The sequence below is a fragment of the Coregonus lavaretus genome, assembly GCF_964263955.1.
Source record: "Coregonus lavaretus genome assembly, chromosome: 5".
Lineage (NCBI taxonomy): Eukaryota > Metazoa > Chordata > Actinopteri > Salmoniformes > Salmonidae > Coregonus > Coregonus lavaretus.
In genome coordinates this window covers 11565497-11588515 of record NC_139992.1, presented here as the reverse complement: position 1 = coordinate 11588515, position 23019 = coordinate 11565497, and the positions used below count along the sequence as shown (strand labels likewise).

General features: G+C 43.7%; 1 protein-coding gene across 4 annotated transcripts in view; it reads left to right on the top strand.

The window, feature by feature from the left end:
- Positions 1-23019, top strand: part of LOC311129569 (1-phosphatidylinositol 3-phosphate 5-kinase-like) — a 43405-nt gene that overhangs the window by 7477 nt on the left and 12909 nt on the right. Inside the window, exons 3-20 of one of the 4 annotated variants that reach the window (XM_084161901.1) lie at positions 1671-1826; positions 2297-2323; positions 2917-3026; positions 3636-3807; positions 4485-4695; positions 6176-6202; positions 6417-6506; positions 7905-8043; positions 8276-8433; positions 15718-15829; positions 16039-16186; positions 16927-17106; positions 17397-17456; positions 17808-17937; positions 18298-18478; positions 18731-18805; positions 18903-19010; positions 19265-19405. In XM_084161901.1, coding sequence (XP_084018027.1) covers positions 1671-1826; positions 2297-2323; positions 2917-3026; positions 3636-3807; positions 4485-4695; positions 6176-6202; positions 6417-6506; positions 7905-8043; positions 8276-8433; positions 15718-15829; positions 16039-16186; positions 16927-17106; positions 17397-17456; positions 17808-17937; positions 18298-18478; positions 18731-18805; positions 18903-19010; positions 19265-19405 — 2225 coding nt within the window. The remainder of the gene's footprint in view (positions 1-1670; positions 1827-2296; positions 2324-2916; positions 3027-3635; positions 3808-4484; positions 4696-6175; positions 6203-6416; positions 6507-7904; positions 8044-8275; positions 8434-15717; positions 15830-16038; positions 16187-16926; positions 17107-17396; positions 17457-17807; positions 17938-18297; positions 18479-18730; positions 18806-18902; positions 19011-19264; positions 19406-23019) is intronic. The other 3 variants (XM_084161902.1, XM_084161903.1, XM_084161904.1) reach the window with 3 other exon arrangements.

Genomic DNA, 23019 nt, shown 5'->3' with positions numbered 1-23019 from the left:
AACTTACACAGTACTGTTTGTTGGTCGAGGTCGGATTTTGTTGATAATACAAGTTTACTGGAGAACTGAGACCAAGTAGAGACTTTTGGACAAGGTGGATAATGGTATAATATAAGGCAGTTTATTCAGAGGTAAAGATATCTGGAATCGCGTGCACGGACCCGTTCGTCAAACTCTTAGGGAGATATCTGAAGAGAGCCCCGAAACATTGTGTGCTGACATTTTATGCAATAAAATGAAGTAGGTTGAATCTAGTAGTTCTGATCTTCTGATTGGTCCTGATGAGTTGGGCGAGGTCCCCTCCACTGTTGCATTGGCTCTGAGTCGGGTTCTCTGTCTTCAGATGTTCAGCCTAAGAGAAGGGGATTTTTGTGTGTGTGTGTGTGTGTGTTTAACAGTGATGATGTGTGTGTGTGTGTGTGTGTTTAACAGTGATGATGTGTGTGTGTGTGTGTGTGTGTGTGTTATCAGTGATGATGTGTGTGTGTGTGTGTGTGTGTGTGTGTGTGTGTGTCCTCAGAGCAAGAACTCGTGAGTTGGAAGAACTGAGAGACCTATGGCGTGGGTGTTGTCCTTGGCCACCTGCTGACAAGGCTGACAAGATAGGACTCTTTTGTCCATTGTATTGAATACAAAGGCCCAACACAAAATGGGTCATGCACAAGATTTTAGTCAGACCAAGCTATAACATTATATATTTACTACGACAATATCTTAAAGCCAAACCAGTTCCAAACGACAGAGCAGGCCCCCTTTTTTTCGGACCAATTCTTCGTCATCCTGCAAATCAACCTCAATAGCATTATTTTCTGACACTTTTACCTACGAAAGGAGTTTACTTCACTAAATGTTTGCTTACTCTGCAGTTGCGCATGCTTGTTTGTTGACTTTGATTAGCAGGCAGATTGCGTGTAACGTCCATGCTTCTAGTTTTTTTTTTTTGCTAAAAAATACTATGTTTCTAGTAAAATTAAACACTTTGAACTAGCCCACTAGGCTGTATCACTCGACTGAAATTTTGAACGAAACAAAAACGCGTTATTTCATTTAATTTATCATGATATGCACGATATGGCAAAATCCATATCATGGCACAACGTCATACAGGTATTCCAGTATACCGCCCACCCCTATGTGACATAACCTTCAATTTATTTGTTCACCTTTGTTAATCTTTTATAGAGCATGAAATACAGTTATAGATGATTTGTGACCCATTTATGCAGTGGTTATAAAGCCTATATGAATGCTTTATGAAGCCTTCATAAGATGCACTTAAAATAACGCGGGACCAAATATTCTATGCACAGTATTCACATTCTTTAAATTCCTCTGTTATTATAAGATGGCGATTCAATTCTGATTGGATTAGTAGAGAGAGCAATGTATACAGTAGCCATGGTTTTCTCCTCTTATTAGACACAACATACTTCATCTCTTATTTAAAGTTACATTTGTGTTGGTAAAATAGGAGTACTGATTTGACACACCAATGGTTGTTTGTGGGTAGGAATGTACTACAGAGGTATAAAGCGTTGTCATGTTTGTAGTATGACATTTTTATAAAGATTCCAAATGTCATACTACAGTATACAGCTTTGTCGTCATGGGTAGGTGTGATGATGTTTATTGAACTTAAATGATATGTTCTGATTGGTCTGTGTGTACAGAGGAGGGGCGGCCACCCCCAGTGACAGAGAAACCTGATGTGACATCATCCACTAGGGAGCGTAGGAACTGGACCAGCCCAGCACACTCCACCCACGGCTCTGGGACCCATAGGAAACAACACCCCAACCTGCTCCGTAGAACATCCACCACCTCAGGTAACACACAGACACATTCCTACTCATACTAAGGCCACAGGAGGGACATATACAGTGTATGTCCAATGCTGCAGTTGTTTCACAGTTGTAAGCCAACCTATCCTCTTCCAACAGTGATTCTTTAAAACGTTTACATTTTGAGTGATTGCATTATCTCTGACCTGACAATGATGGTGAAAGTATCAGTTTCACCCTTAACAAATTGATGTGACTAGTCGTGATTTCACCTAAGAGGTGACCCCTAATCAAGTGTAGAGGAGAGACTTGCCAGATGCATTGAGGAGAGGATGGACTGTGTGTTTGGACTATTTCTTATATTACCCCACAGTTGTATTGTATAGCTGTGAGGGATATACATTCTTGACATTGACATTCGTTTTAACATAGAGAGGCGCGAAGTAGAATGGATGTACAATGTGAGTAACCTGACATCCATTCAAAACGCTGATGTATGTCTTTTCTTTTTGCAGTGGACTGGCCATTATGGCCGGGTGAGGGTGAGGGCCTTCTATACTGTGTTTGCTAAGATCTCTAAAATGGTTTTGTGCTTGACTTTAACAGCCTGGTTTCAGAGTGGGCGGCTAACCCAAGCACCTGAGTGGTTTTGGTGTGTGTGGTTGATTTAGCTATCTTTTGGCATGTATCGATTAAGGGCCTTCTCGTGTTTTGTTGCCAACACTGATATTTGGAAAGTTGCGTGTGTTTGCATAATGATTATAAGAACTAACATCATACTACCTTTTTGGTTTCTTACTCAATTGCATTATCTGTATAATTCTATTCATGTGAACCATAATTGTTCACTAGAGTCTAGTTTATGGTAACTGGTTTACCGGTAAGTTTCTGTTGTGCTATTGTGCCGTCCTTTTTAAACTAACCTGCCATTATCAAAAGCAAATCCTTGTAGACATTTATTGTACATTTCCATGCCCATATTGGGCTAATTGCCTACAGTCTCTTAGGAGAGGTCCCTCCTTTACCTTTCTGCATTGTATTTGCATGAAAAGGGAGCTTTTGCATGCCATGAATGGTTAGGTGAAGTGTGTTTTATGAAGTGTATACTGAATGTTTGCACCATGTTTGCTCCTAGAGGGCCGTAGGAAATCAGAAACCCCCCTGGTCACTCACGACCCCCGTACGGCTGTTCAGCTCCGCACTGCTCTGAAAAGACTCAAGGAGATCATGGAGGGAAAGAGCCAGGTATCTATCACACCGTTAGCCCATCACGCCAATTAGCCCATCACACCAATTAGCCCATCATGCCAATTAGCCCATCACGCCAATTAGCCCATCACGCCAATTAGCCCATCATGCCAATTAGCCCATCACGCCAATTAGCCCATCATGCCAATTAGCCCATCACGCCAATTAGCCCATCACACCAATTAGCCCATCACACCAATTAGCCCATCACACCAATTAGCCCATCATGCCAATTAGCCCATCACGCCAATTAGCCCATCACACCATTACACAGTTGCTGTTGTTTATTGTACCTCACAACACACTGCTGTTGTTTTACTCACCATTACTCTACTGCAGTTTGTTTTTATATGGAGTAATAAAGCCTAGCTAACCATCACAGTCACACACAGGCAACTGTTCCAAATATAGGACAACATGTTAAGACCCCTCTCATTCTTTAAAAGGAGGCGGTTATTGTTTCATCTGACCATTTGATTTCAGTGAAACATAATTTCCATACACTTTAATAAGACGTCCTCAGCATGAGTTAACACAACAGTTGTTAATAGAAGAGTGGAATAAAGAAGGCCACATTACAAACAGACTCTCTGGGATTGCTTGCAGGACAGCGACCTGAAGCAATACTGGATGCCAGACAGTCAGTGTAAGGAGTGCTACGACTGCAACGAGAAGTTCACCACCTTCCGCCGCCGCCACCACTGCCGGCTCTGCGGACAGATCTTCTGCAGCCGCTGTTGCAACCAGGAAATCCCTGGCAAGTTCATGGGCTACACGGGTGAGTGCTTTGGAGGGGGGAGGCTCACAGGAGTGGGTAGGTGGGGGCCATGCCCACTCCCTGCCTGCATCATTATCATAATCCCTAGAGACCTCCTGAGGAGAGGGGAGACAGCCTCTAAAGTTGTTCACAAATCAGGGTCACAGTGTGTTAGAGAGGCCACAGGCCCTACTAGTTTAAACTGAATTGTATGCATTGTTGTACCTATAACTTAGATCTCTTGCATGAAAGCTCTAGGAGATCTACCGCTGGAGTTATATGTACAGAGGCCTATGGGTACTCAAAGCATGGTGTGTGTGTTTTTTCTGCTGTGGTTGTGTGTGTTAGCGAAGTTGGATTTTGGGTAAGTTGACTGGTTGACCAGTAGTGTTTGAGCACCCCTTTGAAATAGCCCAAACATTGCTGTGATGTGAGAATCTGAGACCAATGAGACATGTTTAACCTTTGATGATGCTGAGATGTGACCTAACCATGCCATGGAGTGACCACACCACAGTAACCACAATACTGCCTCCATCCTAGCTCATAGCAGGACCCGCTCTTCCTCTCACTGACTCCTCCCCTCTCTCTGTCTCTTTCCCTTCCTCCATTGTCACCTACCTCTCTCTCTCTCTCTCGCTCTCTCTCTCTCTCTCTCTCTCTCTCACTCTCTATCCCTCCATTGTTACTGTGGGTAGGAGACCTGCGGGCTTGCACCTACTGCCGTAAGGTTGCTCTGAGCTACGCCCACTCTGCAGACTCTTGCTCCATAGGGGAGGACCTGTCTGCTCCGTCTGACTCCTCCATCAGCTCTGTCTGCGTCCTGGAACCCAGCGAGCCTCGTACCCCGGTCGGAGGACGCAAGTCCAGCCGCAACATCTTCCTAGAGGAGGACCTGACCTGGCAGAGGTGAACTAAGAGAGGAGACAGAGAGAAGAGGAACCATAGAGAGAAATCAAGATTTAAATAATATATTTATCTCTTTGAGGAACTATGCATGCCCCACAGAATTAAATAGAACAATATATAATACATTTTAGTGTATCTCTACGGCATGCACACCTCCCTCGCATGGACCTGTAGTCATTCGTCCCATTCCGCTCCTACAAAAGATGCATGCATTCTAGTCATCTATTCGTTCCCCTACCTCACCTTTTTCCTCAGTGTTTTGTTTCTCTCTGTGTATGTCCTCCATGTTTCTCTCTGTGTATATCCTCCATGTTTCTCTCTGTGTATATCCTCCATGTTTCTCTCTGTGTATATCCTCCATGTTTCTCTCTGTGTATATCCTCCATGTTTCTCTCTGTGTATGTCCTCCATGTTTCTCTCTGTGTATATCCTCCATGTTTCTCTCTGTGTATATCCTCCATGTTTCTCTCTGTGTATATCCTCCATGTTTCTCTCTGTGTATATCCTCCATGTTTCTCTCTGTGTATATCCTCCATGTTTCTCTCTGTGTATATCCTCCATGTTTCTCTCTGTGTATATCCTCCATGTTTCTCTCTGTGTATGTCCTCCATGTTTCTCTCTGTGTATATCCTCCATGTTTCTCTCTGTGTATATCCTCCATGTTTCTCTCTGTGTATATCCTCCATGTTTCTCTCTGTGTATATCCTCCATGTTTCTCTCTGTGTATGTCCTCCATGTTTCTCTCTGTGTATATCCTCCATGTTTCTCTCTGTGTATATCCTCCATGTTTCTCTCTGTGTATGTCCTCCATGTTTCTCTCTGTGTATATCCTCCATGTTTCTCTCTGTGTATGTCCTCCATGTTTCTCTCTGTGTATATCCTCCATGTTTCTCTCTGTGTATGTCCTCCATGTTTCTCTCTGTGTATATCCTCCATGTTTCTCTCTGTGTATGTCCTCCATGTTTCTCTCTGTGTAGCCCTACTCTCATCTTTGTCTTTTCCTCCAAATGCAGAGTTGAAGAGAGAGGAGAGAGACACACTAAGCGCTCTTCATCCCCCATGTCCTGTCCTCTCCCTCCCTGCCCACTCCATCCTTCTCCTGTCCCCTCTGCCCGTCTTCCTTTTCTTCCCCTGTATACTGGGTGGGTTCTTTCTCCCTGCTTGGTCCTACTTTCATTGGATCTCTTTTATTAAAAACCATCTCTCAGCAATTTTTCTGATCCATTTTCTGATCACAAATTGTCAATGCAGAAAACAAGCAAATTATGAAAAGAAAATATTTGGGGTTATTGTTGTTTTTCAAAGACAGACCTTGTTTGATTTTGTCAGAGAACGCATGCTATTATGTAATTGATTACCACTAATAACATTCCATCCCATTAAACAATGTGACTCGCTTTGATCCAATCATCAGTGTGCTACTCTTGCTCCTAACGACATGTCTCAAATAAAATATCTTTCCCCTTCTCTCCTGGCGTAGAAAAACTCCCATTGGGATGAGAAAGAAGTGAGTCCTGCTGTTGTTTTTATGACCATTCAAACTTCTCTGACAGCTTGTAACAGTTTTGGCTTTCTTTTACTTTAGAGTTGAGCTTTACCCTTCTAGCCCTACCATATTGACACTTCTGCATACGTCTACCTTAACAAGTTACGGTAGTATCACATGGACAACAAAGTCAAATGATTTAGTTCAGGAATGAATTTGTTTGCGTGTGTGTCAGTTTGATTCACCAGGAGTCTCAGAACAGTGGGATGAATTCTAGACTGGCTGGGCTACAAGAGGATGGAGGCAAGTCCCCAATAAAGAACCGGTGAGTGTCTGCTTTTGGCCCATCATTTTATACAACCCTTTTACAACTCGTTTTTTCCCCAACTCAGTTTAGGGCTTGTATTTTAGTGCCGTATTCACTGATGGTGCACCCTACAGAGAGAGATGTACGCTATATATACAAAAGTATGTGGACACCCCTTCAAATTAGTGCATTCGGCTATTTCAGCCACACCCGTTGCTGACAGGTGTATTAAATTGAGCACACAGCCATACAATCTCCATAGACAAACATTGGCAGTAGAATGGCCTTACTGAAGAGCTCAGTGACTTTCAACGTGGCACTGTCATAGGATGGCACCTTTCCAACCAAGTCAGTTCGTCAAATTTCTGCCATGCTAAAGCTGCCCCGGTCAACTGTAAGTGCTGTTATTGTAAAGTGGAAATGTCTAAGAGCAATAACGGCTCAGCCGTGAAGTGGTAGGCCACACAAGCTCACAGAACAGGACCGCCGAGTGCTGAAGCGCGTAGCATGAAAAAATTGTCTGTCCTCGGTTGCAACACACACTACCGAGTTCCAAACTGCCTCTGGAAGCAACGTCAGCACAATAACTGTTTGTCGGGAGCTTCATGAAATGAGTTTCCATGGCCGAGCAGCCGCACACAAGCCTAAGATCACCATGCGCAATGCCAAGCGTCGGCTGGAGTGGTTTAAAGCTCGCTGCCATTGGACTCTGGAGCAGTGGAAACACAATCTCTGGTGTGATGAATCACGCTTCACCATCTGGCAGTCCGACGAACAAATCTGGGTTTGGCGGATGCCAAGAGAACGCTACCTGCCCCAATGCATAGTGCCAACTGTAAAGTTTGCTGGAGGAGGAATAATGGTCTGGGGATGTTTTTCATGGTTCGGGCTAGGCCCCTTAGTTCCAGTGAAGGGAAATCTTAATGCTACAGCATACAATGACATTCTAGACGATTCTGTGCTTCCAACTTTGTGGCAACAGTTTGGGGAAGGCCCTTTCCTCTTTTCAGCATGACAATGTCCCTGTGCACAAAGCGAGGTCCAAACAGAAAAGGTTTGTCGAGATCGGTGTGGAAGAACTTGACTGGCCTGCACAGAGCCCTGACCTCAACCCCATCAAACACCTTTAGGATAAATTGGATCGCCGACTGCGAGCCAGGCCTAATTGCCCAACATCAGTGCCCGACCTCACTAAAGCTCTTGTGGCCGAATGGAGGCAAGTCCCCGCAGAAATGTTCCAACAGAAGAGTGGAGGCTGTTCTAGCAGCAAAGGGGGATCAAATCCATATTAATGCCCATGATTTTGGGCACACACACACACACACACACACACACACACACACACACACACACTGGTGAAAAAATAATTCCATCCATTGAGTAACGGTCCTGTAATGCCAGCCCTGTCCTATCTAGGTCAGCCAGTGTGACCAACCTGTCCCTGGACCGTTCTGGCTCCTCCATGGTGCCCTCCTATAACAGCTCAATGAGCCCCCAGACCAGTATGGCCATGCCCAAACCTGACCACAGTGAAGCGGAGAGGAAGGTACTGCTGGTAAGGATGCTATCTATTTCTTTACCTTCCTCTTTCCTCTTCTATCTCTCTCTGTATCCCTTTCTCTCACTCTCTCCCTCTTTCCATCTCATCCTTTTGCTCTCCCTCTATTCTCTTTCTCTCCCTCTTTCTAGCCCTGTCTGTATATTTGTTCACTCCAATTTACACTCCATTGTTGACAAAGCATACAATAAAAACGTATTTTTGACTGACTGACTGTCATGACATGTAGGACTCGTCCCAGCTCAAAGACCTGTGGAAGAAGATTTGTAACAACAGTACTGGCATGGAGTTCCAGGACCATCGCTACTGGCTCCGTACATACCCCAACTGCATTGTGGGGAAGGAGCTGGTCAACTGGCTGCTGAGGAGTGGAACCATCTCCACCAGGTATAGACATACTGTATCATGGCTACCTGACTGATGTCTGAGTAACCATCCTATTGTATAAAGCAGAGATTACATGAGTTAGTAAATGTTTTTTATCTCTCGCGCTCTCTCTCTCTCTCTCTCTCGCTCTTCCATCTTTCTCACTTCTCTACTGTCTCCCCGTCTCTCTCTCTCTCTTTTTCTCGCTCTTCCATCTTTCTCACTTCTCTACTGTCTCCCCGTCTCTCTCTCTCTCTCTCTCTCTCTCGCTCTTCCATCTTTCTCACTTCTCTACTGTCTCCCCGTCTCTCTCTCTCGCGCTCTCTCGCTCTTCCATCTTTCTCACTTCTCTACTGTCTCCCCGTCTCTCTCTCTCTCTCTCTCTCTCTCGCTCTTCCATCTTTCTCACTTCTCTACTCTGTCTCCCCGTCTCTCTCTCTCTCTCTCTCTCTCTCTCTCTCTCTCTCTCTCTCTCTCTCTCTCTCTCTCTCTCTCTCTCTCTCTCTCTCTCTCTCTCTCTCTCTCTCTCTCTCTCTCTCTCTCTCTCTCTCTCTCTCTCTCTCTCTCAATTCAATTCAATAGACTTTATTGACATGGCAAGTAAAATTACTTACATTGTCAAAGTATACATATAACAAAAATGGTGGGACCAACAGCAATAATAATAGTAGTAGTGGAAATGGGATTACCATTAACAGCAACTACAACAACAATATTAATGAGAATAACAATACATTAAAGCAATAGTAGTCGACCAATCTCAACATGACTGAGAAGACACATTACATGCTATGAAAGCCAAAACAAAACAGGAAATATTATTGACATTACATTACACTTTTCACTGGCTGTCCCTCAGGTTGTGGCAGGAGGACACATATTTGGCTGCCAAAATTGCACATTTTGGCTTTTCACCCAATAAATATTTGATTTTTTCTTCCTCTTTTATAGTTTCAAATTCTTTGTACTGAATGATAATTTTGGGAAAGAAAGATTCTCTTAGGTCTGAGTATTTGTCACAGTGTAATAGGAAATGCAGCTCTGTCTCTACCTCTCCCCAGGGGCAGAGTGAGCACAGCCTGTCCTCTCTGGGCAGCCAGGTTTGCCTGTGACGACCGGTCTCTATAGCCAGACTGTGCTCACTGAGTCTGTACCTAGTCAGTGTTTTCTCAGTTTTCTATCAGTCACAGTGGTCAGAGTCTGCCACCATGTACTGTCTGTTTAGAGCCAAATAGCATTGAAGTTTACTTTGATTTTTTGTGGTGTCTTTCCAATAGGTGATATATTTTTCTTTTTGCTTTGTGATGATTTGGTTGGGCCAGATTTTCTGAGTGCTGTCCTGAGGCTCTATGAGGTTGGTTTTGGTTAGTGAACTGAGCCTCAGAACCAGCTGGCTGAGGGGACTCTTCTCTTGTTTCATCTCTTGACATAGTAGTGTGATGGAATGTTTTGGGGTCACTTGTTTTTAGATGGTTGTAAAATTTGATGGCTCTTTTTTCTATTCGAATAAGGAGGGGGTATTGGCCCAATTCTGCTCTACATGCGTTATTTTGAGTTTTTCTTTGCACTTGCAATACAGTCTTGCAAAACTCTGCATGCAGTATTTCGATTGGATGTTTGTCCCATTTGGTAAATTCAGTATTAGAGAGCGGACCCCATACTTCGCTGCCATATAGAGCAATTGGTTCTATAACTGATTGGAACATTTTGAGCCAGATTCTAATTGGAATTTCAATTTTAATATTCCTTTTAATGGCATAGAATGCTCTTCTTGCTTTGTGTCTCAGCTCATTCACAGCCATGTGAAAGCTACCTGTGTTGCTGATATTTAGTCCTAGGTATGTGTACTTTTTGGTGTGTTCTAATAGAACTGTGTCCAAATAGAATTTATATTTGTCATCCTGATTTCCTGACCTTTTTTGGAATATCATTATATTCGGTTTTTTTAGATTAACGGTCAGGGCCCAGGTCTGACAGAATCTGTGCAGATGATCTAGATGCTGCTGTAACCCCTCCTTAGTGGGAGACATTAGCACCAGGTCATCTGCGTACAGCAGACACTTGATTTCAGTGTTGTGTAGGGTGAGACCAGGTGCTGCCGATTCTTCTAATGTTTTTGCCAATTCGTTAATGTAGATGTTAAATAGTGTTGGACTTATTGGGCAGCCCTGTTTCACTCCACGTCCCTGAGAGAAGAAGTCTGTTTGCTTGTTGCCGATTTTAATCGCACATTTGTTTTTAGTGTACATTGATTTAATAACATATGTTTTCCCTCCAATACCACTTTCTATTAGTTTGTAAAAAATACCTTTGTGCCAAATTGAATAAAATGCTTTCTTGAAGTCTAAAAAACACGAGTAGATTTTGCCTTTGTTTTGATTTACTTGTTTGTCAATTAGAGTCTGGAGGGTGTAAATGTGGTCTGTTGTACGATAATTTTTTACAAATCCAATCTGGCTTCTGCTTAGGACGTTGTGTTCATCAAGGAAATTATGTAGTCTGCTGTTTATGATACTGCAGAGAATTTTCCCCAAGTTGCTGTTAACGCAAATTCCTCTAATTATTTGGGTCAAATTTGTCTCCATTTTTATAAATTGGTGTGATCAATCCTTGGTTCCAAATATCGGGGAAAATACCTGCAGTTAGGATAATGTTGAAGAGTTTGAGTATAGCCAATTTGAATTTGTGGTCTGTATATTTGATCATTTCATTTAAAATACCATCAGCACCACAGGCCTTTTTGGGTTGGAGAGTGCAAAGTTTTTCCAATAATTCTGGTTCTGTAATTGGGGTATCCACAGGATTCTGCTAGTCTTTGACTGCTGATTCAAGGATTTGTAATTTTTCTTGTATATCTTGTTGTTCTGGGCTCTTTGTTATATTGCTGTAGAGGTTTGCAAAGTGATTTCTCCACATATCCCCATTTTGGATAGCCAATTCCTCATTATGAGGTTTGTTTAATTTATTCCAATTCTCCCAGAAGTGGTTTGATTCTATGGATTCCTCAATCACATCTAGCTGATTTCTAATGTGCTGTTCCTTTTTTGTTCTTAGGGTGTGTTTGTATTGCTTCAGTGTTTCCCCATATTGAAGACGTATATTTTTGTTGTCTGGGTCTCTGTGTTTTTGATTAGATATATTTCTCAATGACTTTCTTAGATTTTTGCAATCATTATCAAACCATTTTTCATGATCTATTATTTTTGGTTTGCTCTTATGTTTCTTAAGATTAGCCAAGGAGGCTAATTTGTCAAATATAATGTTTATGTTCCAAACGGCCAAATTTATACCTTCATTGGTGTAGGAGAATGTTAATGCTAAAAAGTTGTCCAGGAGAGATTGTATTTTTTGGCTACTCATTTTTTTTTGTAGATTTCTGTACTGTTTGCACTCCATCTATAGGTCTGTTTAGTACCATGTAATTTATTGGGCTGTGATGCTTCATGGTTGGGTTCTGCTCTTTTCAGATACACTGTGATTTTACTGTGGTCAGAGAGAGGTGTTAGTGGGCTGACTGTGAAGGCTCTGTGAGACTCTGTGTTAAGGTCTGTGATGAAGTATATAATATATAATATAATAAATAATATGGCATTTAGCAGACGCTTTTATCCAAAGCGACTTACAGTCATGCGTGCATACATTTTTGTGTATGGGTGGTCCCGGGGATCGAACCCACTACCTTGGCGTTACAAGCGCCGTGCTCTACCAGTTGAGCTACAGAGGACCACAGTAGTCTACAGTACTGCTGCCAAGGGATGAGCTGTAGGTGTACCTACCAAAAGAGTCCCCTCTTAACCTACCATTGACTATGTACAGACCCAGTGTTCGACAGAGCTTCAGGAGCTGTACTCCATTTTTGTTTTTCACTTTGGCATGTTAGCTCAGTTGGTAGAGCATGGCGTTTGCAATGCCAGGGTTGTGGGTTCGATAAAATAATGTATGCGCTAACTGTAAGTCGCTCTGGATAAGAGCGTCTGCTAAATGACTAAAATGTAAATGTCATAGTTGTTTCTAGGGGGGTATGTGGGGAGGGAAAGGTTGTTGCTTCCCGGTAGGTGTTTGTCCCCATGACTGTTAATAGTGTCTAGTTCTTCTGCTGTTCTAGCATTCAGGTCTCCACAGACCAGCACATTGCCTTGGGCCTGAAAGTGACTAATCTCCCCCTCTAGAATGGAGAAACTCTCTTCATTGAAGTAGGGTGACTCTGAGGGGGAATGTATGTGGCACAGAGGAAGACGTTGTTATCTGTTAAGATAGCCTCCTTGTTGATTTTTACCCAGATAAAGAATTCTCCTGTTTTGATCAATTCGATTGAATTAGTTAGTTCAGATTTATACCATATTAGCATTCCCCCTGAGTCTCTGCCCTGTGTGATTCCTTTTAATTTGGTGGATGGTACGATTATCTCCCTATAACCTAGTGGACAGCCAGTGGAAACATCACCTCTGCACCATGTTTCCTGTAGTACTACAATATCAACATCATCAATTTCTTTAAGGAAGTCTGGGTTTCTGCTCTTTAGCCCAAAAGCAGAGGACTTCAAGCCTTGTAAATTCCAACATGCAACGTAAAAAGACTTCATAACTGTTTTTTCTTTACATTCAAAATGAGATAAACACTCACAATCCAACAAGAACTATTAAAATAGGATTTTTCAATTAAGGTAAACTCTTATTATGCAAATGTGATTTGTTTATCATTTAAGATAGTATTTGTGTCATGCCACTTGGGTGGATGTAGTGTGAGGATGGTGGAGTTCTTGTGCTCCTCTTACCATGACCCTCGGCCTATCACATGTGAGCATAGTAGATTCAGCATTTGTTTGATGTCACTCATTTCGTTGGTGGGAGCTGGACCAGTTGCTCCTCTCACAGCTTGTGCATAGCTCTGTCTGCCGGGCTGTGGCTCCTCCAGGTGTGGGTCTGTGGTGGGGGGGAGGGGGGTGTTAGGCCTCGTCTGGGTGGGTCTGAAGCTGGGCTGGGGTGGTCTGTGCTGCGCTGGATGTGGTGGGCATTGAGGTTGGTGGTGCTGTGGCCGTGGCTGGGGGGTCCAGGGTACTGGTCTGGGGTGTTGTCTCGGTGATCTCGGGGGGGTGGAGATTGCTCCGCTGTTCCTGGGTGGAGAGGTCGGGATGCGGTTTAAAGCGACGTCCTTGAGAGTCTTAGCAAGGATGGGGACTGTCTCCCTGTACAGGTGAACATGGTCATAGAGACAGTCCAGATCGAAGGTGGGATGGTGGGCCAGGTGTACATTGGGTCGCAGGGCACAGTCCTGGGAGAGGCTGGCGTTTATTCTTTGGATTGTGGCAGGGTGGAAGTCCTTCCTCTGTAGAAGGGTTGACACCACGATCCTTGAGTTGGGGAAGATTGCGGAGGCCTTCTCAATCACTCCCCGTAGTGAAGTCGCCACCCTCTCCTGCTGAGCACGCAGGTCGTTGCTTCCGGTGTGTATGATTAGTGGCTTGGTGACCCAAGCTGGGCCTTATCAAGCAGCGCCATGGCAATCTGCGTTGTTGGGCACCACACCTTTCTCGTTTTGTGTCTAGGGAAAAGTTTCTTCTCCTGAACAAACTTTCCATATGAGTCCATCAACAGGACAATCTCAGCCAGTGTTTGTTCTGGACTGGAGGGGGTAGAGTTGGGGCTGGTGGGTGTTGGAGCTGGGGTGTGGCTGGTCTGTGCCGGTGCCGCTGTCAGTGTGAGGCTGTTCTGGGGGCTGGGGGGAGGCATGCAGCCGGCAGGGCTGGGGAGGCCTGGCTGGTTGAGGTGGGCTCCTCTGCTGTGTGATGGCAGGTTATAGAGTGGTGATCTAGCTGCTCCTGCAGTCTGTCCTCTGTTCTCTTTCTCTCCTGCAGCTCCTCTCTTAGTGTGGTCAGCTCGCTATTACTGCTCTGCCTGTCTTTTTGGAGCTCTCTCACCTCCTTTGTTAGATCAGCCAGCTCTCTCTTGAGTCCGTCTCTCTCTTGCTGAACTTCTTTCAGCTGTGTTGCAAGGCTGCTGTCCTGCTCTGTCCGCACCTTGGTTAGGAGCTCCTCTAAGGTGTGGATGTCTGGTTGCTGTTTGCTCACACTCTCCCTGAGCAGGACTACCTCTCCCTCCAGTGTGGTGAACTGATCCCTCATGGCAGCCATGGTGGTGAGGAGGGCCTGAGCCTGCTCTGCACTGAGGGGGTCGCTCTCCTCCTGTGGCGTGTCCTCCACTATGGTGGGAAGAGAGGTGCTGGATGTGCCTTTTTTGGTGAGGATAGTGGGGGTGAGGGTGGTGCTGGTGGAGTTTGTCTTGTGGGAGGGCATGTCACTGGTGGTGTCCTTCTCTCTCTCTGCTCTCTCCTTAATGGTCTGAAAGTCTGTTTCAAACAGCCTAAGGTTACCTTGCACCATGACAGTCCCAGTCTTGTAGAGGTTGATTGTTATCATGGTGCTGTCAGGGTCATCTGTCTCTTTCACTTTCAGCTTCCACCCATTACAGATTCCCTCTTTCTTTACGGATGGGTATTGAGAGCAGACTGCTGAGCGCCATGCATTTGGCTGGTCAGTGAGAAAGATGAGATTACTCACATCACTGTTTTTGTAGAGGTCTGTGAAAAGGGTTTCTGGCCTCCCCTTTAGTAGATTCTGTTTAAAAGCTTTCCTTGTTGTGTCATTTTTGGCCTCTGGAGGGTAGAGAACGGACTCAGTGCTGAGGGGGAGTGGGGACATGGTGCCTGTGGTCTCTGCTACTACTGCTGCTGCTGCTCTGTTCTGCTGCACCGTTGCTATGGCAACCAATTTTGTTTGTCTGCTGCTATTGCTAGCTAGCTCCTGTTTAGCTCAAAAACCAGCAAAAAGAGTGAAAGATCTTCACACACAAAAACAGAAGATATGTTTAAAGTTGGAGTCCGTGCTTCTTTTTGATATACTCACTCAGTTTGGTCGTTTGATGTAGTTGTATTAACTCCCCTTACTAGGCTGGCTTGTTAGCCTGCTGGCTCGGTTTTTGTTGGATAGCTAGCTAGTGAGAGTCAAAACTTCTTAATTTGAGGCGCAAAGTTACTTTTTTTTCTATTCTGATTTAATAGAGTTGTTGTTCATCACTTCTTGCCTTGAATTCTTTTTAGATTCCAGTGTTTATCTCATTCTAAAAACAAAATAACTTAAATAAATCAGGAGCTCATGTTGAGCATGACCTTTCTCTCTCTCTCTCTCTCACACACACACACTCACACTCACACTCACACACACACACTCACTCACTCACTCACTCACTCACTCACTCACTCACTCACTCACTCACTCACTCACTCACTCACTCACTCACACTCTTGCAGGGCCCAGGCGATAGCCATTGGTCAGGCTGTGGTAGACGGTCGTTGGCTGGACTGTGTCACTCACCACGACCAGCTGTTCAGGGATGAGTACGCTCTCTATCGCCCCCTCCAGGTGAGATACTGTTTTGCGGGAATAAGGGGAAGCACCTGCCTGCTTCTCTGTGTAGCCACTTGGTTTATTAGATGTAGCCACTCCTCCAACAACTTTATGCAGTACGCACTTGGTTGATGCCACTGCAGCCAACGGGCGCTAAAAGCTCACCACACTTCAATTAAGATAGTGGTGGTGGTGATGATGATGTTCTCTTGTCTTCTCATCAGAGCACAGAGTTCTCTGAGACCCCGTCTCCTGACAGTGACAGTGTCAACTCTCTTGAGGGTCACTCCGAACCCTCCTGGTTCAAAGACATCAAGTTTGACGACAGTGACACAGACCAGGTGGCTGACGAGAATGACTACGTCACGCCCAGTACGTATCCTAGCATGCCTTGTGACTCTGGCCCTCAGGCTAAACTTTACAACAACCAACATCATGTCTATGTCTGCTTTCTTCTTAAAGGTCCAATGAAGCCATTTTTATCTCAATATCAAATCATTTCTGGGTAACAATGAAGTACCTTACTGTGATTGTTTTCAATTAAGATGTTCAAAAAGCAATAATTTTGTTAGGACTGTCTGGGAGTGGTTTGAGTGAGGAGGGGAAAACTGAACTAGCTGTTATTTGCAGAGAGGTTTGGAACTCTTTCTTATTGGTCTATTAACCAATTTATCGCCTGGTGATGTCTGCAGGCAGGCAAAAAACGTAATCCCATCAAAACAGGCTGAAGTTTCAGGCAGTCTTTTCAAACAGCTCTTACACTAAAACGACGTTATCATAATTATCACAAATTCACAGTATTATTCCAACCTCATAGTGTGGAAGTATATATAAAACACAGGAAAATCACATTTTTGACTGCACTAGGCCTTTAATATTGAGAGTAAACAATAGGTAGAGTCTTTCTGTAATGTCTCTGACATTTCTCTTAGTATTTCTCTTACTACTGAGCTCTTGAACTTTAGAACTAGTGTGTACTCCCCCTCCATGCTGCTATGCATCAAGAAGACAAATTACATGTTTTTAACGTGACTAATAAATATCAAACAATTAATTAATCAATCAATCAATCAATGCACCCCCCCCCCCCCCCCCCCCCCCCCCCTCGTTAGACTCATCCAGCCCCAGTAAGAGGACATCAGTCAGTAGTTTCCAGTCAGCGGTGGACAGTGACTCTGCTGCCTCCATCAACCTCAATATGGAGCAGGACAACGTCAACTTCCACATCAAGAAACAGTCCAAGTACCCCTATGTACCCCCGCACCCCACGGAGCACCCCACGGAGCAGAAAGGTACAGAGCCACTTACACACACACTGTCCCACCCCCATCGCTTCCACCTAAACAGGAACAGCCAGTCCTATCCCCCTTCACTAGAATGATTGGTTGCTATTGTCTTGCTGAAAGCAAACGCCTTTACATAGACTTTTATTTGATCGATTCACCTTAATCTGCAATAGCATAGCATACAAAGAGGAACTTAACCTATCTGTTTGCTCAGCCAGTTCCCATAACAGGTATACGTTTATGGAAGGTGGAGTTGTGTGTTGATGCATTTCTCCTCTTTCTCTCTCCTATATCAGAGTACCTGGTCTCAGAGGACAGAGGACAGAATATCTCCATCAGTGACGCTTTCATCAAAGGTAGGAACTCCCCACTTCCTAGTTAAGTCTGTCGTCGTTATGGATGTTTTTTTGCAGTTGGTACACTTTTGAACTCTTTAGCAGCTGTGTATTCTTTCTATTGAACAAGCAGTTGGTACTGAACATAATGTACTGTAGCTGTAAACCAAGCTATCATTCTCTCTCTCTCTCTCTCTCTCTCTCTCTCTCTCTCTCTCTCTCTCTCTCTCTCTCTCTCTCTCTCTCTCTCTCTCTCTCTCTCTCTCTCTCTCTCTCTCTCTCTCTCTCTCTCTCTCTCTCTCTCTCTCTCTCTCTCTCTCTCTCTCTCTCTCTCTCTCTCTCTCTCTGTGTCTCTCTCTGTGTGTGCTGTAGAGTCCCTGTTTAACCGTCGTGTGGAAGAGAAGGCTAAGGAGATGCTGTTCACTCCTCTGGGCTGGCACCACAGCTCCCTGGACCAGCTCAGGGAGGAGAATGGAGAGAAGGAGGCAATGGAGAGGCTACTGTGAGTACAGTCGGATAACTTAGAGGTTTGAAAGTTGCTCAAATGTTTTTGTCAACCCTTTTTTTTGTTCATTAAATAGGTATGTGGACTACAGGAAATGCTAGACACTAGTAAAAAGTGGGAGGTTTGGAAAGTAAAGACTAGTCTCTAGCCTACTGAATTGAAGTGGAACTGGAATTGAAGTGGAACATATTTATGAGTCATTCTTTAGATGAAGCAGAGCTCTCTCAGTATGAATTAGAGTGTACTACTGTGTTATGTAAAATGTTTTGCTGGTGAATTTGCATGTTATGCTGACCAAAAACAGCTGTTTTCTCTTGCAAAGAAAAGGGTTAACTTCTCTCACTTCCCTCTCCACAGCTCTGCCAACCACAGCCACATGATGGCGCTGCTGCAGCAGCTGCTGTACAGCGAGTCCCTGTCCCTCTCCTGGCGTGACATCATCGTTCCCGTGGTGAGGCAGGTGGTGCAGACGGTACGGCCGGACGTTCGCAGCTGTGATGATGACATGGACATCAGACAACTTGTTCACATCAAGAAGGTACCTCACTGACAGCGCTCTATTCTAATCTGGGTGATTACCTCGACTTTCCTCGAAAGTCTCCATATTGACGTCAATGAACGATTTACACAAAGTCTGAGTTGCCTGCACTTCTCTCAACTCTGAATCAGGTCTTTGTCATTTGGCTTTACGTAGACTGCACATACTGTAGGAGTAGACTGATGACTGATTTAAGGTGACCAAAATGTCTGTCTTTTAACCTTCATTCTTTTTATGTTTGTGTTTTTGTAGATTCCTGGAGGGAAGAAATTTGACTCTGCTGTAGTGAATGGCTTTGTCTGTACAAAGAACATTGCCCACAAAAAGGTAGGTTCCCTCTCCCCTGTAACAACAACCACCATCTCTCCCTGTAAACACAGTCAGGATGACACATAAAGTACCATTTTATCTTGTCTTATTTTAGATGAACTCGTACATCAAGAACCCCAAGATCCTGCTTCTGAAGTGTTCTATAGAGTATCTCTACAGAGAGGAGACCAAGTTCACCTGCATTGACCCCATCGTGCTTCAGGTCAGCCAGTTAGACACTGAGTCAGTGGTTTGTGGGTTAGCTGTCATCTTGGTTTAAAACATTAATGATTTATGTAGCTAGAATAACAAGGTGCAAGTGTGATTTCAAATAACTTTTATAATCAAGGGCTAAGCATTAGCACAAGCAAATGTAGAGAAACTATTTCAGTAATTCCACATTTGCTAGCACCCATCCACAATTTCTAGAAATGAAGAAAAAGAAACGTCATCTTTGTATGTGTCTTTGTTCCCCAGGAGCATGAGTTTCTGAAGAACTATGTTCAGCGTATAGCGGACGTGCGTCCCAACCTGGTGCTGGTGGAGAGGACCGTGTCCCGTATCGCTCAGGACATGCTGCTGGAGCACGGGATCGCACTGGTCATCAACGTCAAACCGGTCAGTACCTCTCTGTACTACTAGTTAAAGAATTAACTGGTGTTATCAGTGTCAAACCAGTCGGTACTTCCCTGCCCTCTCTCTAGCTCCCTGTACTAGCTAGCCTTGGTTGTGTTTCCATACCCACCTTTATCAAGCGTAAGAACATCTTACTTGTCTAGCTGTTGTTAGCTTATTTTATTACTCTTTTTGTATTATGTTTTGCAAATAGATTGTGGTTCTATCAATGTAATTGTTTGCATAATTTCCAATCCCCCATATATATTTTCTATAAATATATTATTTTAAATATATATACAGTGGGGAAAAAAAGTATTTAGTCAGCCACCAATTGTGCAAGTTCTCCCACTTAAAAAGATGAGAGAGGCGTGTAATTTTCATCATAGGTACACGTCAACTATGACAGACAAATTGAGACATTTTTTCTCCAGAAAATCACATTGTAGGATTTTTAATGAATTTATTTGCAAATTATGGTGGAAAATAAGTATTTGGTCACCTACAAACAAGCAAGATTTCTGGCTCTCACAGACCTGTAACTTCTTCTTTAAGAGGCTCCTCTGTCCTCCACTCGTTACCTGTATTAATGGCACCTGTTTGAACTTGTTATCAGTATAAAAGATACCTGTCCACAACCTCAAACAGTCACACTCCAAACTCCACTATGGCCAAGACCAAAGAGCTGTCAAAGGACACCAGAAACAAAATTGTAGATCTGCACCAGGCTGGGAAGACTGAATCTGCAATAGGTAAGCAGCTTGGTTTGAATAAATCAACTGTGGGAGCAATTATTAGGAAATGGAAGACATACAAGACCACTGATAATCTCCCTCGATCTGGGGCTCCACGCAAGATCTCACCCCGTGGGGTCAAAATGATCACAAGAACGGTGAGCAAAAATCCCAGAACCACACGGGGGGACCTAGTGAACGGCCTGCAGAGAGCTGGGACCAAAGTAACAAAGCCTACCATCAGTAACACACTACGCCGCCAGGGACTCAAATCCTGCAGTGCCAGACGTGTCCCCCTGCTTAAGCCAGTACATGTCCAGGCCCGTCTGAAGTTTGCTAGAGTGCATTTGGATGATCCAGAAGAGGATTGGGAGAATGTCATATGGTCAGATGAAACCAAAATAGAACTTTTTGGTAAAAACTCAACTCGTCGTGTTTGGAGGACAAAGAATGCTGAGTTGCATCCAAAGAACACCATACCTACTGTGAAGCATGGGGGTGGAAACATCATGCTTTGGGGCTGTTTTTCTGCGAAGGGACCAGGACGACTGATCCGTGTAAAGGAAAGAATGAATGGGGCCATGTATCGTGAGATTTTGAGTGAAAACCTCCTTCCATCAGCAAGGGCATTGAAGATGAAACGTGGCTGGGTCTTTCAGCATGACAATGATCCCAAACACACCGCCCGGGCAACGAAGGAGTGGCTTCGTTAGAAGCATTTCAAGGTCCTGGAGTGGCCTAGCCAGTCTCCAGATCTCAACCCCATAGAAAATCTTTGGAGGGAGTTGAAAGTCCGTGTTGCCCAGCGACAGCCCCAAAACATCACTGCTCTAGAGGAGATCTGCATGGAGGAATGGGCCAAAATACCAGCAACAGTGTGTGAAAACCTTGTGAAGACTTACAGAAAACGTTTGACCTGTGTCATTGCCAACAAAGGGTATATAACAAAGTATTGAGAAACTTTTGTTATTGACCAAATACTTATTTTCCACCATAATTTGCAAATAAATTCATAAAAAATCCTACAATGTGATTTTCTGGATTTTTTCTCTCATTTTGTCTGTCATAGCTGACGTGTACCTATGATGAAAATTACAGGCCTCTCTCATCTTTTTAAGTGGGAGAACTTGCACAATTGGTGGCTGACTAAATACTTGTTTTCCCCCACTGTACATACATACAGTACCAGTCAAAAGTTTGGATACACCTACTCATTCAAGGGTTTTTCTTTATTTTTACTATTTTCTACATTGTAGAATAATAGTGAAGACATCAAAACTATGAAATAACACATATGGAATCATGTAGTAACCAAAAAAGTGTTAAACAAATCAAAATATATTTGAGATTCTTCAAATAGCCACCCTTTGCCTTGATGACAGCTTTGCACACTCTTGGCATTCTCTCAACCAGCTTCATGAGGTAGTCACCTGGAATGTATTTCAATTAACAGGTGTGCCATCTTAAAAGTTAATTTGTAGAATTCTTTCCTTCTTAATGCGTTTGAGCCCATCAGTTGTGTTGTGACAAAGGTAAGGTTGGTATACAGAAGATAGCCCTATTTGGTGAAAGACCAAGTCCATATTATGGCAAGAACAGCTCAAATAAGCAAAGAGAAACAACAGTCCATCATTACTTTAAGACATGAAGGTCAGTCAATACGGAATATTTCATGAACTTTGAACGTTTCTTCAAGTGCAGTCGCAAAAACCATCAAGCGCTATGATGAAACTGGCTCTCATGAGGACCGCCACAGGAATGGAAAACCCAGAGTTACCTCTGCTGCAGAGGATAAGTTCATTCGAGTTACCAGCCTCAGAAATTGCAGCCCAAATAAATGCTTCACATAGTTCAAGTAACAGACCGGTGGAAATTTGTCCTTTGGTCTGATGAGTGCAAATTTGAGATTTTTGGTTCCAACCGCTGTGTCTTTGTGAGACGCGGTGTGGGTGAACGGATGATCTCCGCATGTGTATTTCCCATCGTAAAGCATGGAGGAGGAGGTGTTATGGTGTGGGGGTGCTTTGCTGGTGACACTGTCTGTGATTTATTTAGAATTCAAGGCACCCTTAACCACTATGGCTACCACAGCATTCTGCAGCGATACGCCATCCCATCTGGTTTGGGCTTAGTGGGACTATCATTTGTTTTTCAACAGGACAATGACCCAACACACCTCCAGGCTGTGTAAGGGCTATTTGACCAAGAAGGAGAGTGATGGAGTGCTGCATCAGATGACCTGGCCTCCACAATCCCCCGACCTCAACCAAATTGAGATGGTTTGGGATGAGTCGGACCGCAGAGTGAAGGGAAAGCAGCCAACAAGTGCTCAGCATATGTGGGAACTCCTTCAAGACTGTTGGAAAAGCATTCCAGGTGAAGCTGGTTGAGAGAATGCCAAGAGTGTGCAAAGCTGTCATCAAGGCAAAGGGTGGCTATTTGAAGAATCTCAAATATAAAATATATTTTGATTTGTTTAACACTTTTATGGTTACTACATGATTCCATATGTGTTATTTCATAGTTTTGATGTCTTCACTATTATTCTACAATGTAAAAAATAGTCAATATAAAGAAAAACCCTTGAACGAGTAGGTGTTCTAAAACGTTTGACCGGTAGTGTATATAAAGAAATCTTGCATATCTTAATTTATTTCCACAATTAACGAATAATATGCGTAATAATGTAGGCAGTTCATAGGAAGGATTGTTACCCATAACCAGGACTGGCATTACAAAAACTACATTGTTTGGCAAGCAATTATTATTTTGGGAAACAATTATTGTTTTTATTTTATTTAACCTTTATTTAACAAGCCAAGTCAGTTAAGAACAAATTCTTATTTACAATGACGGCCTACTTGTAAAGCCTCCCCGGCCAAA